The sequence below is a fragment of the Medicago sativa genome, chromosome 2, assembly GCF_051527215.1.
Source record: "Medicago sativa cultivar Bolivia chromosome 2, Bolivia_mono, whole genome shotgun sequence".
In the NCBI taxonomy this organism is placed as follows: domain Eukaryota; kingdom Viridiplantae; phylum Streptophyta; class Magnoliopsida; order Fabales; family Fabaceae; genus Medicago; species Medicago sativa.
This window is the reverse complement of record NC_140750.1, coordinates 48,495,978-48,514,060: the sequence shown is the minus strand read 5'-3', so window position 1 is coordinate 48,514,060 and position 18,083 is coordinate 48,495,978. Positions and strand designations below refer to the sequence as shown.

Here is an 18,083-nt window from a genome sequence, read left to right as displayed (position 1 = left end):
TGGTTGAACAATGAAGCCGATTGAACGGCCTTCGTAAGCTGATTGAACTAGAGAAACCCCGAGTTGTCGTGGTCTTCGTAAGCGAAAGAAGATGATGGGTATGGTGTTTGCAAAGGCTTCACGGTGGTGAAGCTGCTTAATCGATGGTGGTGGAGATGGTGAACTGAAGTGAGATTGGGTTTCATGAGTTGAATCGATGGTGGTGAACTTGCTTCAGAATCGTGGTGTTTGTAACGATGGATTGGGTTTGCTTTTGAATCGATGACGGTGGATTTGGTTTCACGGTGGTTGGTTTGCTTGAGAATTTGGCTTTTGATTTCTGAATTGTTTCCCGATGGATTAGGTCTCAAATTTTGTTTGGTTTTGATTTAATGCTTAGTTTGTTTGTTTTTTTTTCAACAGAATTTGTTTTTTTGTTAATTTGTAAAAAAAAAAAACTATTGAATTTAAAAACTTCACCTTCGCTCACGATTTTAAGTCAGGTGAATAGCTGTCCATTTAAAATCTATGTGTCAATAACCTCTGTAACAACCCGATTTTTCGCTAGATTTATTGTATGTGCTCATATGTGATTATTTGCCTCTGTGTGTATTTTGGTTGGGATTTGTAGAATTCGGTGTTAGAAGGGTATTTTAGTCATTTTGGACTCATGGGTATTTTGGTCATTTTGTGAGTAGGGGTAGTTTAGTAATTTTGATGAAGATTATTTTTAGTGCTTAGTGAGAGCTAGTATTATTTTACTAAGTTGCTAGAGAGTGTAGTAATTTATTTATAACCGGTAAGTGACCGTTATTATTTCATTTTTACCGTTAAGTGGGTAGTAACATTTTGAATTAGATTAGTAATGGGTTAGGCCCATTAAGGCATTGTGAGTTGAGCCCAATTATGTAGAGCCTATATAAACTCTGGTGTTAGAGAGAAATAGGGTTTACACCATCATTTTTCATTTTAAGAGAAGAGGTAGAGAGAGAAAGGGCAAGAGAAGATAAGGGTTTGAAGAGGAAGATATAGACAGAGCTAGAGGGAGCTAGAGATTCAAGCTTTGGGAGCTAAAGTGAAGCCTTAGTTGGTGATTGTGAAGAATTAAGGTAAGGAGGTTAGAATTCAAGCATAATTAATAGTTGTTGTTTTTCCCTAATTCTTTGTTTAAGTGGTTAATTTGAAATTGGTTGTAGAAATTCGTGCTTAATTTTGGTGACATGATTATATACATGAATTGAATGAAAATTCTGTTGTTGTTGAATTTGTATGTCAAAATGGGTTTATATGTATATGCCATGTTTTTGAATGATTATGATGAAGGATGAAGTTGTGGTGAAATCATGATTAGATGTTGTTGTTGTTGTTGTTAGATGTGTTGTTGATGAATTGATGCTTTGGGTATCATGTATTGGTGGATTATGATGAGAATTGAATGGTTGTTGAAGGTTTTGTAAAAAATGGGTTGATTTACTAAATTGTGTTGGAATGGTGTTTGATTTCATGTTTGGTTGTGTTTTTGAAAGTCCTTTTGAGTACATATACCTGTAAACAACCTTTGGGAACAAATCTGGATGTTGGGGGGATCAAAATTTGGGTTTTTGGGTGAAAAATGGTGTCAAACCCGTAACTACATGGGAAATTCGCTAAGAAACTCGCTAATAGCGAAACTGTCTGGAACTTTTTCGCTAATAGCGAAAAATTTCGCTATCAGCGAAATTACCCAGTGACAGCATTCTCTGTTTCGCGTTCTTGTATCTTTTACCTCGTTTCTGTTTTGAACTGGCTTTTGGTGTAAATATGAAAGTTTTAGATAATTGTTTTAGCTTTCCAATGGTCTTAGTTTGACTCAAAAATGATTTATAGATTTTGAGTTAGGATGATAATACTCCAAGTGGGTCTTAGTAAAACTTTATGAAAATTCAGCATAACCCCGAATTTGAAATGAAAACTGGTGTTGATCAGTGCAGAATTGGCCTTAGGTATAAACACGAAAGTTGTAGGTAAGGATGTTAGCTTTCTAATGCCATTGGTTTGACATGAAAAATGAGTTTTGGTTTTTGAGTTATGAGGAAAATACTTCTAAGAGGTCTTAGGGAAATTTTACGAAAAATCCGCATAACTATTTCTAAGTCGACCCAAACCTCATGAATTGTTTCTTAACTTCAAACTTATGTTCTATGAGTTCAATTAAGGTGTTTAATGATATTTAAACTATGATGTGATGGATCTAACTTGTTTTGAATTGAAAATGGGAATTTCTTGAAAAATGATAAAGAGAGACGAACTTCGTGATTTTCATGATTTCGTCGTATTTAGCCGGTGAAACGTAACCGTATGCTCTACTGCACTTATATGTGGCCTAGAGGTATACTTAGTTGAGGCATTGGATCTTGTTTACTTGGTTTTGGTTTAATTGCTTCAATTATTTTGAAATGGTGAAGTTAGAGACGAATTTTGATGAAAATGGTTTTAAGAGTTGAATGCTTTATAAATCCTATATGGATAGTTTGATATGATTGTAAGAAGATGTATGCATGATTTTTAGGTGATGAATATGATGTTTGTTATCATATGTTGTATTGAATGGAGTTGTTGAACTTTATGATAAAGTTATATGTTGATGATAGTCGTTGGTTATAGTCGTTGATTATAGCCGTTGAATATAGCCGTTGAATTGTTATGAACATATGCATAGTGGATTGAGTCATATGTTCATGCATCATATGGTGGTCGGATGTTATATCCATATTGCCGTTGACTATAGCCGTTGATAATGATGTTTTTGTTGCATCATGGGTGACGACCTTGAGGAGATTTGCTACCACATGCATAATTGTTCATAATGATTGGTGAAGAATGAAATTGAACTAAATTGATTTGATGTATTTATGCCAAGTTGTTTATTATTAATTATGATTGATGTAAAGCTAACCTCCAGTGGTTTTGACCGCCTACCTGTCTGTATGGATGGGTAGACGCTGTGCAGGAGTAGTTCGCTTTTGGTGAGTGCTTGGATAGCGGGAGCTATCTCCGTTATCGTTGGAGTCGTAGGTTTAGGCTCTGATTAGGTGGTCGGTGTCTTTTGATATTGTTGGATTCTGTTTTTATGTTGTTGACATTTCCCACTTGTCGGGACTTGGAGGATTTTATATGATGATGAATTGATGACCATGGCATGTTTATGTTGGAGTTATATGATTTGTATCTGCTGCGACTATTGAGATATTTTTATACATTGTTGAGACGTAGCGTCTATTTCTTGAATATTTGTAGTATTCGCATGTTTTATCGCTTTAATAGAAATAGGGTGTTACAACCTCCACCTAAGTTTTTAAGTTAGATGGATAGTGTAACGCTCTAACTCTATTAAAGCAATAAAACATGCAAATATAGCAAATATTCAAGAATTAGACGCAACGTCTAAACAAAATAACAACAGTCATGCATATATATATAATATCTCATCAGTCACAGCGGATATAATCATACATCTCCAAAATCAAAACAATACATATGCCATGGTCAAACATCGACATCAACATAAAATCCTCCAAAGTCTCAACAATGAGTACACCTTAACATAGATAAAATTCAACAAAAGAAAGGGACACCGACTCGACCTAATCAGAGCCCTAATCTAAACTCCAAAATGATAGCAGAGGCTAACTCCAGCTATCCAAGCACTCACCGCAAGCGGACTACTCCTGCACAACGTCTACCCATCCATACAGACAGGTAGGCGGTCAAAACCACTGGAGGTTAGCATTACATTAATCATAATCAATAAATAATAATTGAAATGAATAAGACAATTCTATTTTCGAATATCTTGCATAAACAATTCAAATATTACAAGCAAACATTTACTTATCACCAACAAACAACATTCACCTATCACATCAAGATTCATTTCAATATGCAATGCGCCTATTCTCGACACATACATGCATGTGGTACCGAAACAACAGTCATTAGATGCCAACTGCACATCTATATAAGAGTGCACCTCCTCTTACATGTAAGAGTACACCGCCTCTTACAACAACTATGTAAAAGTACACCTCCTTTTACATTTCAACATATGACTCAATATGATATGATGCATGGACATACAACAACGACCTGATAATGCACAACTTCAACATCACAACGACAATGTAAAAGTACACCTCCCATTACATTGACTATCTCAACAACATTGCATTATCAAGTATACATGTCCATACACTCAACAATCATAATTCACATAAGAGTCATCATCACACACATCATTATCAACTACACAATATTTCGCAACAATCCCACATACTTATCATAAACCAAACAAAGTGAGATAATACAACATTTATGATGCACATCATATTCATCCTTCAACAACCATTCATATATCCTCAATTAATCATATAACGTCATTCATGAAAGATTTATAAGGTAATTGGTTTAAAAGAACCATTTTCAACCAAGTTCGTCTATCGATATCTCTTTTTCAAAATAATTGAAGTATTGAACCAAACCAAGTAAACAAGATTCAATGCCTCAACTAAGTATACCTCTAGGCCACATGTGGGTGCAGTAGAGGATACTTTGGCGTTTCACCGACCAAATGCAACGAAATCATGAAAAACCCAAAGTTCGTCTCTCTTATCATTTTTCAAGAATTCCCCATTTTCTAAGCAAAACAAGTTAGACCCAACACATCATATTTTGAAACCACAATTGAACTTATAGAACCCAAGTTTGAAAGTAGGAAACAATCCATAAGGTTTGGGTTGACTGAAAAGTGGTTATGCGGAGTTTTCGTAAAATTCCTCTAAGACATCCTTAGAGCATCTTCCTCATAACTTAAAATCCAAGAATCATTTTCAAGTCAAACCAACGCCATTGGAAAGATAACAAAATTATCTAGAACTTTAATGTTTACACCAAAAACCAAATCAAAACAAAGACGAGGGAAAAAGACGCAAGAACGCGAAACAGGGGGTACTGCCCTGTGCAACTCGCCATTGCGAGTAACTTTACTCGCGAGGCGAGTAAGCTCCAGGGAGCCCATGCTGCTGGCATCCAACTCGCCTCGCGAGCGCGGTGGCGAGTAATGACAGTTCAGTCTCGGGAAAACCTCCATTTTCACCCCCAAAAACCCCAATTTTGACTTCCCAATGCTCAAATTTGATCCCAAGGTTTGTCCAAACATTTCTAAACATGAAAAGACACTCAAAATCATGTAAAACTTGCATCAAAACATCCTTACAACAAAAATCATCATTTGACCCATTTTTATGAAAACTTCATAAACAACACAAATTCATAGCCAACTCAATGAGTATGATTACCCAAGGTTTCTAACATCAACAACAACACCTCACAACATCAACAACAACAACCAATCATGAATTCATCACAATTCATCAACAACATCTCATATCATCAATTTTTGGGTAAAACACAAAGCATACATATGTACATGATTTAAGCTTGCAATTTCATCAACAACCACTCAATTAACATCCAATTTACATACCCAAACATTGCATCACAACATAAGCACGAATTTCATAATTAATTTCACAAATAATCAATTATTCAAATAAGCACTTATGGAGGAAATTAGGGTAGAAGCTACAACTAAGTGATTATGAGTAAAGACTAACCCCCTTACCTTAATTCTTCACAAACTCAAGCTAAGGCTTCACTTTAGCTCCCAAAGCTTGGACCTCTAGCTCTCTCTAGCTCTCCTCCTTCAAACCCCTTTCTCTTCTCTTGTCTCTATCTCTTCTCAAATGACAAATGTTGGTAAAAACCCTATTTCTCTACTAACACTAGTGTTTAAATAGGCTTTACTTAATTGGGCTCAACTCACGATGCGTTAATGGGCCTAACCCATTTCTATTCTAACCCAAAATATTACTACTCACTTAACGGTAAAATGTATTACTAACGGTCACTTACCGGTAATAAAATAATTACTACACTCTCTCTAGTAACTTAGTAAAATAACCACTCTCACTAAGTACTAAAAAATAGTCCTCATCAAATTACAAAATTACCCCTATTCGTAAAATGACCAAAATACCCTTGAGTCCAAAATGACTAAAATACCCTCTAACACGAATTCTACAATTCCCAACCAAGAATACACACAGAGGCAAATAATCACATACGAGCACACATAAATAAATAATAAAATAAATATATCGAAAAATCGGGCTGTTACAGATAGCTGCCCACTTAATATCTCTGTGTCAATAGCCTCTGCACAGGTTTTTAAGTCAGGTGGATAACTGCCCACTTAAAATCTCTGTGTCAATGAGTCTTTTTTGTACTAGTGCCCTTATCATCTCTTAAAATAACAAACATTTGTTTTCTTGCTTTACTAAACTCTAATATATTCAAAAGTTTACATGACTAGCAAAAGTGACATATCTTCACCTTTCAATGCACAACACATGTTTCAATTGCAGATAAATGTTAGCAAAATATAAAAACCAAGATTACATATGTAAGACCATAAACCTGAAACTCTAATGATACTTCCTGTTATGGAATTGAACTCACGCAGTGAAATAGTTGTTTAAGTCCTTTCATAAAACTCAAAACCAAGTTCCCTATCTTCAATTATAAAAGGTGCATCATCAGGTTACTTAACTTCATATGAAACATTGTCATTTTTTTCATCAACTTTAGGTATTGCAATATGGCATACCGACAACAACCGCAAGAAGTTCTGGATTGCATTGGCGTGAGGTTCATTGACCCACTTTTAATTCATAACCCTTTCATCCATGAAGTTAAAACCTTTAATGGTATGACTTTGATTAAAAAATCTCCGCAACATTACCTTCTTATGTGAACTCTTGAAGACCTATACGAAAACCCTTTTTTCCTAGCTAGAGCAGAAGCGTCCGGGGCCTGAGAGCCGAGGTTCCCAAGTCCCTGCCGTCATCTATGCCTCAAACATGACCACTTCAACGGAACGAAGCAATTATAACCTACAGAGGATCGACGAAGTCCTCATTAAGAACTCGAGGCTTCCTGACGGACGGCCACAAAAGAAAGTCCACGAGGTTCAGACAATCCCCAAACCAGTCGGCCATGGTTGCGAGATTGCCGAAAAACCTTGTGGCATGTTCGAAGCCTGACGGGGATCCCCAATGTCCAAGACAATGAGGTCGTACAGAGCCCTTATAAATGAAGATGGGTCCTTACAAAAACTTCAATCTCTGAACTCCCTCAACTTATAGCTTGGGGGCAATTTTTCTAGACTGGCCCAAGCCGTTTGGGCTTGGGTCCGGCCCGAGTCCACTAAGCAGACGACAGTGCAAGTCGAGAGTTCCTCACCTACATGAGTTATTCATGTCCGTACCACCAAGCACATCCGATAGGAGAAAGGGTGACACTTCTTACCCATACTATAACTGCATAATATGTTAAACCCCTCACTGACTTGGGCGTCGGAGCATGTGCAAGTACACCACCTCCTCCTGTATGAAAGACCTTAACAGATCTAGGCTTGCGACAGACGGAACAAAGCCCAAATCACTTCCATTCAACGTATCTCACCCAGTTAACCATCTTCTTAGGTCCAACAGAATCAAAACTAAAGAAACAACTTTTGCTTAAAAATTGATGTAGTCATCACTTTAACAAGTTGTTAACTTTAAGTTCAAAATAAAATTTCATATTATAAATTCTTTAAAGGATATAATTAAGACATTTATTGGATACCTTATTATCTAAATGTTTTTTTTGTTTATTTATTCACGGATCATGCTAATAAAAGAGAAATATAAAAAAATATATTTTATATTGATATTATAATTTTGATTACACAAATTTCAATAAAATATTTTTTACAAATCAAAGCAACAAGAGTCGATTTTTAATTTAGCCACTTAAATTAGTCTGATAGTTGTCTTAAAATGTTATTTTTTTACAAAAATAAATGATATTCATTCATTCAAATTGATAGAGTATATTGATAAAATTTTATTCTTTCTTTAAAAAAAAAAATATCCCTCGAGAAAGAAAGTCAAAGAAAGTTACAAAAATGAAGGAAGAGCGAGGTGTGAATAGATGGGCCCGCAACAAATTGATGACGTGCAGAGTAAGCGCGTGCATGATGACGGAGGCAGAAAGAAAGAACACACTCTTTCTCGTTGTTTGGTTCCTTCTTATCCATCCAGTACGTAAAAGCATCACCAACCCTCATCTCTTCATCTTCTCTTTGTTTTCATCAATAAATTCATCTTCTTCAATCATGTTTCTTCATCCTCCCAGATCTTCAAATTCAATTAGTTGATCTCTTCTTTCTTCCCTTTTTTCTCATCCTCAAATTCAATCGGTGAGTCTTTTTTATTTCTCTTTCTTTTTTCAATTTTCAGATCTAAAAAATCATAATTTGATTAATTTATCTTATTATTTTGTTTTTAGATTAATCATAATAATAATACAAAGATGGAGCCTATGGATATTGTTGCTAAATCAAAGGAAGATGCTTCGCTACCTAAAGGTATAATTTTTATTTTATTATTATGTTTTTGTTAATTGTTGATAAAATTTGATAATTGATGAAATATATTTGATATTTTATTTGTTATTGTTGTTATCAGCGACCATGACGAAAATTATTAAAGAGATGTTACCTCCAGATGTGCGTGTTGCAAGAGATACCCAGGATTTGTTAATTGAATGTTGTGTAGGTCAGGATTTCAAACCTTTTTTATTTATTTTTTATAAATTTGATGAATTGTGTTATCAATTTTATTTTATTTTAAAAAAATTATTTTAGTTCAAAGTTTTTTTTTTTAGTTTAGGTTAGTGATTAATTGACGTTGGTTTGTTTCAGATTTTTTCAATATATGTGTATATTAAGTGTCACTATAATTAATGAAGCCATAACTGATTTTGTGCGGCGACCATAGGTGATAACAGCATAAGTTTATCGCGAATTTCTTGGCCGGGTGTCAGAATTCCCGATCTGCAATTACTAACATTGAAAATTATGATAGTTCTTTGGCCTCGTAATTCATCTATTATTTTTATTTACAATTTACAATATAAATGACGAACCTTGTGCCGTGTATTGGATCTCCACGCCTTCGGTTTCCTGCCCGTCACATGTTTTTTCAGACCGACGATTTTACACATTTTTGCTAGTCACTTCTACTTTCTGGAAGACACGGATGTCTTGATTTGAAAGCGATAAAGGTTGACCTAATGACTCCCTTTTGGTTACGAAAATGTAAGAAAAAGCGAGAGTCAAACAAATTGGATGTATTTGGTTCAAAATCTGGTCCAAATACATCAACTTTCTTTGACTTGCTTCTGCTTATATTTTGTAACGGAGGGAGTATATCATATCATCTAAGCTGTAAATGGCGTTGAATGTTAAATATATATTACATTTTTTATGCTAATTTGTTTTATATCTAAATATAAACTTGTGTTGTTTGCTTCTATATCTCAACTATAACGAGGTGCTCTATAAATGTGTTGTTTTAGCTCCAGTTTTGATAGATGATTCATGGTTTATGATCATAGTTTTCTCTTTACTAATTGAAGTTTTGTTGGCTGATTGTAGAGTTCATAAACCTCGTCTCATCAGAGTCAAATGAAGTATGTAACAGAGAGGAAAGAAGGACGATTGCACCTGAGCATGTATTGAAAGCTTTAGGGGTATTCATCTAATGTCCAAACCATTTTAACTCCAAATTTTGATGTGGATCCTTTTCAATTTTAATTTGATCGCTTATATTATTTGCCCACTCCTTGGAAGTTCTGTGCATTGATTTGTATCTTTCTCATGTGGATCCTTTTCAATGGTGTTATTCTTGATTTTTCTTTGCCTTGTAGTTAGTTTGATGGCTATCTGTGCAATGGCGTAGATTAGCTAGGATCCTTTAGGGAGCCATATTAACTATCATTTGTTTATTGACATCTTAATGATACGATGTAGCGGTATTTGCTACAAACACTATTGCGAGAGCAGGGATTTGAATCCCACTCTTTGCATTTGGGTGTTTATTTTTTTTAAAATAAAAGGAGGGAAAGGCTATAATTTCGTACATCATAGTCGATCATGAACCCCTCTGGGTGCATAACAACATACTAAGCCCTCTGGCGGAATGGCAATGCAATTTTTTTTAAACCCGCCACGGAGGCACCATTGACAATTGATTACAGTATTATTTCGAAATACTATATATATATATATATATTATATATGCGTGTATTATTTTGTTGTATCTGGGATTGTGTTTAGAATTTTGCAATAAAAGGTTATTCACTGTAATTCCTGAGTTTAAGTTTTCCAAATACAACATACTTTTGTTTACTTGTGTTATACTTGCATTCATTAAAATGAGATTGTTAATAGTACAACATGTCTGTTATTACTTTTCTTTTAATTGATTTGGTCATATTTATATCAGGTTCTTGGATTTGGCGAGTACATTGAGGAAGTTTATGCAGCATATGAACAACACAAGATGGAGACAGTGGTAAATGTTTAATGCTAACAATCCATGTGCATTTTGAATTGCTCGAGTGATATTAGACAACATGGCATAATTTGTGTCCAGTGACCTGTGGGCATGGCAGCCTTAAGATACAAAGACCTCTCAATTTGAGGTCCAGGGGATCATATCGATTGTGGATATATTGTAGGCACTAGGCACACTCGCCTTGCATTGTTAGAGATGAATTCAGTTACTCGCACCCATGACTTAGGTTAATTGGGAGATGTAAGCATTCCCAAATTGTTATGAGTATTATGAAAATATTAAGAGTAACCTTGGTGAACCAGTTCAATGTTTCTATCTGATTATCTTCGAATAATACTACTGGAAGCTGAATTTCTAGGATCTCTGTCTGACCAAGGGTGATTTTTCTTAATGCTGTTTGTACCAGTCTGGGTTCCCATATTGTAGGCAACTTGGCATAAATTATGTCCTGTGGGCAAGGCAACCTAAAGATACAGAGACCTCTCAATGTGAGGTCGAGGGGATCGTATCCATTATAGAAGGACCCATAAAACGGTATTCCGAAAGCAAATAGACTGGACAGGTCCTAATGAGCGGGTTAACCTTACTGTGGGTTCTTTGGTTGGTGAAATTGAAATCTTTATGATTTATGGATCTGGGAGTTTGTATGGTCATCTATGTTTTAGAGTTCATAGATTGAACTTGAATGTGATTTTGCAGATTGTTGTGTAGTTTGCGTTTTGAGAGTGATGAGCATGCACACACACAGGGTCTAGATTTTATTATTCCAATGCTTGAGAGCCGCAATCCCATAAGCAGCAGGGCACATCATATTAATTAACTGGACAAGTGAAATTTGAATCAGTTAATTTCTGTTGTTTATGGATTGACTTTGGTGTAAAATTATTTTCTGATATATTTGTTCCCCTGCAGCAAGACTCTATAAAAGGTGCCAAGTGGAGTGGTGCAGCTGAGATGACCGAGGAACAAGCATTAGCAGAGCAGCAAAGGATGTTTGCAGAGGCACGTGCTAGAATGAATGGAGGGACCGTTACTTCCAATCAACCAGATGCTGACCAAAGTTTAGAGAACTAACTTTAGGGTCTTTATTTTCTTGAAGCATAGGCAAGCATCTCTGACTCTTACCTATGGGTAATTTAGCTCGATTTTGCACAAAACTCATTCACTACTGTGCTGGCCTATGTAGATGTGCTCCCCATTTGTGTTCTGTTAGTGATACATATTTGTAAGTTAATGTAATTAATTAATGGAGTTCATTCAATCCCTTGTCTATTTAGAATTATATGTAAATGATTTCATTTAGTTGTATCTTCCTACACAATAGCTCTTAGCTTAATTTTGAAATAGTGAATGTATGAGATTGATGTGACAGCCTATTATAGTTTATTATAATTATAACTAAAAGTCTATAACTTGTACTAATAAAAGACTGCAAGTCTATAACCATCAATTTTGTTAAATAGTGGCTATAGCAGAGCTATAAAATTGTTGCGTAGCGGAATTTGAACAAACTGATATTGTTTTGTAATACGCTATTTTGTATAAAATATTGTGAAATAGCGGCTATAATGCTGTTGCATAGGCGAATTAAAACAAACTACTATTTTTGTGATTTGCAATTGACAACATTGATAACTATAATAATTTATTTAAAGTCATCAATGTTTATCATTCATCTTCTGTTCATGAATATTTTTTATTTTTTTTTATATCATGTCTATAGCGTTGCTGATGTTAGATTCGTGTACTTCTCTCAGATACATACAATCATGATCTCTTGAATGCTCTTGCATTGATAATTGGGGATGTTTTAAACTGATGTGATCTTGGTAGATCCCACACTGCCTTCAGATTCAATGGTTTTGTGCAGCGTACCTGAAGCTCAGGGGATGCATATCCTTGTGTCCTAACTAATCACTGTGGTAAATTGCCAAAAGCATTTTTACTCAGATTTAAATGATTTCAATCTAGGGTTTTATGGTTAATAAAGAGATATGGTAACGAGCTTTCTTGTGCCCGAACCTAGAAGTGCCGTAGTGTATTTGAAATTAGAAAGCTTCTTGAAGTATACTTTTGGAAAATATATTATTTTTCTACAAAAACAGAGTTTTTGCTCTACCCAGAAGTATACTGTTAGACACGTGTGTTTTAGAAATCTGGGGGTGGAGAAAAAGGTCTATTAAAATTATAAATGGTACCATCTGTCTAGCCCTATGAAGTCGGATTACGTGTGTCTCGATGTCGGACACACGTTGGTGTTGGACACCGACACGACACCATGACACCTATGATTATATTGAATTATGTCATTTTCTCAAATTATTATCGGTGTCGGTGTGTCGGTGTCCGTGTCGTGTTTGGTGTCCATGTCTGTCTCCGTGCTTCATAGCCGGTCTTGTTTTTATTACTTAAGGAAAAGATTTATATCTTTTTTAGTCAGGATGCTTCTTTAATACCTGAAATCTTATGAGCAAATTTTGAGTTAGGTTGCAAGTTTTGTTTCTGTTAACGAAGAAATACTAGTTAACAGAATAGTACACTTTTTTTTATGGGGCCAACTGAGAGGTGTCAGCTTGTAGGTTGGTGAAATGTAGTCTATGCAGCCAACATAAGCCACGATAATTCAGTAACTCTTAACCTGATGTCACTTCGACCAACCTTAGCACTAAAGAACAAGGATGCAGAAGGGTTGCTAAGGAGCATGTCCTGCTTCAATAGTGATAGCTTTGTATTTTGTTTGTTTTGGCTTTATTTTTCTATTTAACATCTACCATTTTAGGGTCCTAAGTCAAAAGAGTTAAACGCACAATCCCCATTCCTACCCCACAAGAAAGTGAAATGACAAACACGTTGTCTCCTTAGATTCCTTTCTTTTTCTATTAACAATGCACTCTATCCTAGTTTACCTCTGTTTGATTTCCTTACATATACTGGTAGGGACTGTCCATTGTTCTTTTTGTCAGGATTCTTTTCCACTCACTATATACCAATGGAAAGGAATAGAATTACAACAATGAGCCAATTAATTTAAAAAGAAAGACACTAAATTCTTTATCTCTCTGTTTTCTCTCCCATCTATTCTTTAAACAGCAGACTCTTCTTTATTTTACTTTCTGATATGAATCCAGTCATGGCTAGAAGCTCAAACATGTCTTCTAAGAGACATTTTCATTGGACAAACAAGGTTGGAACTGAAGATGGCGAAGTTCACACTTCAGAATCGTTTTCGACGCTCATTCAGAAGGAGGATAAGAAAGAGGCTGACAAGGTTGTTGATCCTGAGGTTTCATCAGTTGCTACAGCCAGCGCACATGCAACCAGGAGGAAGCTGAGAGCAGTGGCGATTTCAAGGCTTCGCTCAGCTCTCACCGTGTTCGGCAAGAACCGGTCGAACACACCTTTCGGCCTTGGTTCTCGTGTAGTTGGAACACTCTTCGGATACAGACGTGGGCATGTACATTTTGCATTTCAAAAGGATCCAACTTCCCAAGAAGCCTTTTTGATTGAGCTTGCAACACCGATCAGTGGCTTGGTTCGCGAAATGGCATCTGGGTCAGTAAGAATTGCTCTGGAATGTGACAAGGAGAAAGAAGCAGAGAAGAAAAGCTTAAGGTTGCTTGAAGAGCCTCAGTGGAGGACATATTGCAACGGCAAGAAATGTGGCTTTGCTAACCGAAGAGAATGCGGGCAAAAGGAGTGGGATATTCTCAAAGCTGTGGAGCCGATTTCAATGGGTGCTGGTGTTATACCAGGGACTGATAATGGAGCAGAAGCAGGACAAGAGGGTGAACTTATGTACATGAGGGCAAAGTTTGAGAGAATTGTTGGGTCTAGAGACTCTGAAGCTTTCTATATGATGAATCCTGATAGCAATGGTGTTCCTGAGCTTAGTATTTATTTGCTTAGAGTCTAGCAATCATGCAAGTTCTGTTTATTGTACTTAGTTTTCCTTTTGTCATTTTGTTATGTTGGAATTTGGGATTGTGGGAGGGGGGGTTATTTATTGGTATACTACTTGCTTAGCTCTTAAATCATGAAAATGGAGATCTAATCTCCAGATTTTTCTTTTCTATTTTCTTGTTTTTTTACTGGAGGTAAAAGTGAGTTAAAGTGTAATCTCAACCATTAGGGGAGGTTGCATCGGTGATCTCAACCGTTGATCAAGATTTGCCAGGAAAGTTTGGAGTTCTAAAATTTTCAAAGTCACAATGTAAGCTGTAAGCTTGAATGGGAAGATTGCTGTGACTGTAAAAATTCCACAGGCAAGGAATTCGGTTATGTAGGTGTTCACTGTTGTTTTTGTTAGAATAGGCAAGTAGGCCAAGTCAGAAAGGGGGAACATAGTGGGGGTGAAAAATAGTACTTTCAAGCATGGTAGTACTAGTGGTGATGTGGGTAATGAAAGGTGTACATGTGTAATTTTCCTATTCCAATCCTTTATTTAATGATGAGGGACTAGTATTATTGCAAATCATGATTGTCGACACATTTTTTATTTGAATAAAATCATCCATTTGGTCTCTAAACTAACCATATCTTCAATTTAATCCTCAAACAATATAAATATAATAAGTAGACCATATGAAATTTGTTTATTTAGTCCCTAAACTATATACAAATCTATTAGTTTAGTCTCTAACATCTTAATAGTAGAGACTTGTGATACTTTCACGACTAAATTGATGGTTTTTAATATTTTGGTTGATGAAGATTAACTAACTACTATTGCGAGTTAAAAGTTCCTGCCACCGTGTTTTTTTAGAAATTTTGATGTGTAATTTTTGGTTTTTGAATTGTAAAACTTGAGATGACTTGAAAGCAATTGATTGTAGCTTTTGGATTAAAAAAAGGGTAGAAATTCGGGTCAATCCAAAAGCTATAATTAAATGCTTTCAAGTCACATCATGTTTTACAACTCTCACATCCCGTTATGCGATTCTATTTCAAAATGGAGTATAGACAAAAAGGGAAGTTGAAAAATCAATGAATATGGACTAAATTTTTAATCACATACATCAACTTTATAATTATCTTTTTCGCTTATATTTTATTCTAGAAGAAGTATGTTTTAAATAATTTTCCATGTCATTGTATTCAATTTCTATCGACGATTTGCATTCTCTACACTTTACACACAACATCCCCAAAAATTATTAATTTAGTCTTTTTAGGGTACGAAAATGAATCATGTGACTAAGAGTAGTTTACATTCACTCTTCTTGACCACTTGAAATCTGTTTAGATTGGTTTATTTTGAGCTTATAAAAAAATAACTTATCAAAACAAATAAGCATTAATGTTAATTTAAAAGTTATCACTAACCAAAATTGTATCCTGATAAGCAGTTTTTTCATTAAATACCTTAACAAACTTCTAAACAATACATAAAAACTTATTTATTTACCTAAACTATTTTGCATAAACCAAAAAATAAGTCAATCTAAACGGAGCTTTAAACATCTTTTACAAATAAAACTATGAGATTTAAAGTAGACAAACAATGCCTCATAAACGTTACAAAACAACACACTTAGGTCAAAATATGTCCAAAGTTCACATTGTTCCAATCATTGTTTTCTATGCCCAATATAATTTGTGAAATGATCCCAATAATTTGTTTTGAATCTTAATCATAGGAATCATCAAAAGAAATAATATACACACATAAAAAAAAAATTACATATCAGGAACTGACAAGTAACCCCATCTTTTCCTCCCTTTTTCCTTTGTTTATATATTGGCCATTGCTTTTTTCCTTTTGTTGACTGCTTTTCTTTTGTTTGTCTAATCCAAAACTATGTCAATCTAATCAGTTTAAGATTCTTAGTAATTTGTGCAGCTTGAGTTGAAATTAATAGTACCTCAATTCCCACCACAGTTAACATGAAAAACCAAAAAGGTTTTTTAGCGGCTAATTTGATTAACACCCTTTTTCCCTTTCCCATTGTTTTCATGCTTTCAATTTTATACTATTTTCTAGCAACTTTAGAAACAGTGTAGTTAAGGAAATGTGGCTTATAGCTAGGTTCCTAAAAACAATTTCTCAAGATTTATTTAATGGGTGCACCCAAAGTTTGCTACGGCTTTATACCAATATTACTCCAATTAGTACACCAAAATCACCAAACCCACCTCTGAAAAAAGAAATGCACCAAAAAAATTGGAAGTGCCAAGTGTGCATAGGCCATTATGAAGTTCAACTTTTACATTTTTAATTGTAGGTTCAATTTAGTCATGAACCAAAAACAGAAAAATAAAGGTATATTATCCTAGTGGTACCTATCATAACGAATTTATGTTATAATTTAAGAGCCATATTGGGTATGATGTGTATATTTTCATCATAAGATAGTTATGCTATGCAGGGACTCAAAGTACCCTCACTTGTCCACTATGGGATCAGTGCTTTCTCTAGGCTTATCTTAATGGCTTGGGCCATACATATGATATGATGAATACATTCATACACAAAAGAGCAAATTTCATTTCATTTGAAGACAAACAAATATAATTTATTTTTTTCTAATATAAATTTTAGGTGAGATTAACTCATGGCCCATCAGAATCGGAAAAGACCTCAAAACTCAACGAGTGTACCAGATATACTTACAAATCATCTAACAAAAAAGTTATCACACAACGAGAGTTGAATCAACGATCTTACGGATCAATCAACTTCTTATCAGTTGACTCACCATTCATTGATACCAAATATTTATTGGTAAAACTTAGGGACTCCTAAATCCTAACATAAACGAATATCTGATATCTCCTCTCCCTTGTTCTTGGGGGAGGAATATGCAGCCAACGATTGTGCCTGTATATGTGGTAACTTAGTTTAATAGAAGATGAGCAGGCTCATTAGCCACATGTATATAGGACTGTGAACGAAGGAATTAGTCAAAAGGGTAAGATGAGTTAAAAGAGACAAGATCAAAATTATAATCATTATCAACAACATTAGATAATTAATTTATACCGTTCCCTTAAAAAAAAAATAGTAATTTATACCGTTATTCTATTAGGAGTAGGGTCGTGTCGAATTTATGTGTGCACAAATGAGTGAGGATAAATAGCTAGAAATAAACGTTGATCACTCAAACAAGAGCAATATTAGTGGACACTGGACACAACCACAAAGAGTTATCCCTCCCACGAATCATTTCATTATCTGTTTTAAATGATTTGTTTTAGCAATACCGCTCGGCTGAACCAAATTAGTTATTTATTTTTAACTAGTGTATACATATATTAAGGTAGGAAGAAAAAAATTTCTCTCCTAAATATTAAACTTGGAAAAACAATATAATAGTGGCAAATTCATAATTACTAGCGAAAAAACAGGCACTCGACTTTCCACTATTTTTATTGCGCTAACGTTTGACAATTATGAACGGTGTTTTTCTATGAAATTTTGATTTTGATTAAAAATATAAATATAAATAAATATATAAATGATTGTTGCTTTCAAATCATAGTAAACTAATCTAACCTTTTTTTTGTTTTGAGTAAGTAACCTAATCTAACCTTGTTTATCTATTTCAAAGACAACAACAATATAACAAAAAATATAATATAAATTCTTATCTTTTTAATGATAAC

General features: G+C 34.8%; 1 protein-coding gene and 1 pseudogene across 2 annotated transcripts; both read left to right on the top strand.

Moving 5' to 3' along the window:
- The first annotated feature begins 8,152 nt into the window (after nt 1-8,152).
- Nucleotides 8,153-11,742, top strand: LOC146947081 (protein Dr1 homolog). The gene is made up of 6 exons (XM_085744779.1): nt 8,153-8,320; nt 8,410-8,488; nt 8,589-8,678; nt 9,560-9,654; nt 10,410-10,478; nt 11,394-11,742. The coding sequence occupies exons 2-6, from the start codon at nt 8,434-8,436 to the stop codon at nt 11,553-11,555; spliced, it is 471 nt and encodes a 156-aa protein (XP_085600905.1). The 5' UTR covers nt 8,153-8,320; nt 8,410-8,433; the 3' UTR covers nt 11,556-11,742.
- Nucleotides 11,743-12,238: 496 nt separating this feature from the next.
- LOC146947080 (protein MIZU-KUSSEI 1 pseudogene) lies at nt 12,239-14,952 on the top strand (annotated as a pseudogene). The gene is made up of 2 exons (XR_015026900.1): nt 12,239-12,403; nt 13,610-14,952. The product of XR_015026900.1 is annotated as a protein MIZU-KUSSEI 1 pseudogene (transcript).
- The last annotated feature ends 3,131 nt before the right edge of the window (nt 14,953-18,083 follow it).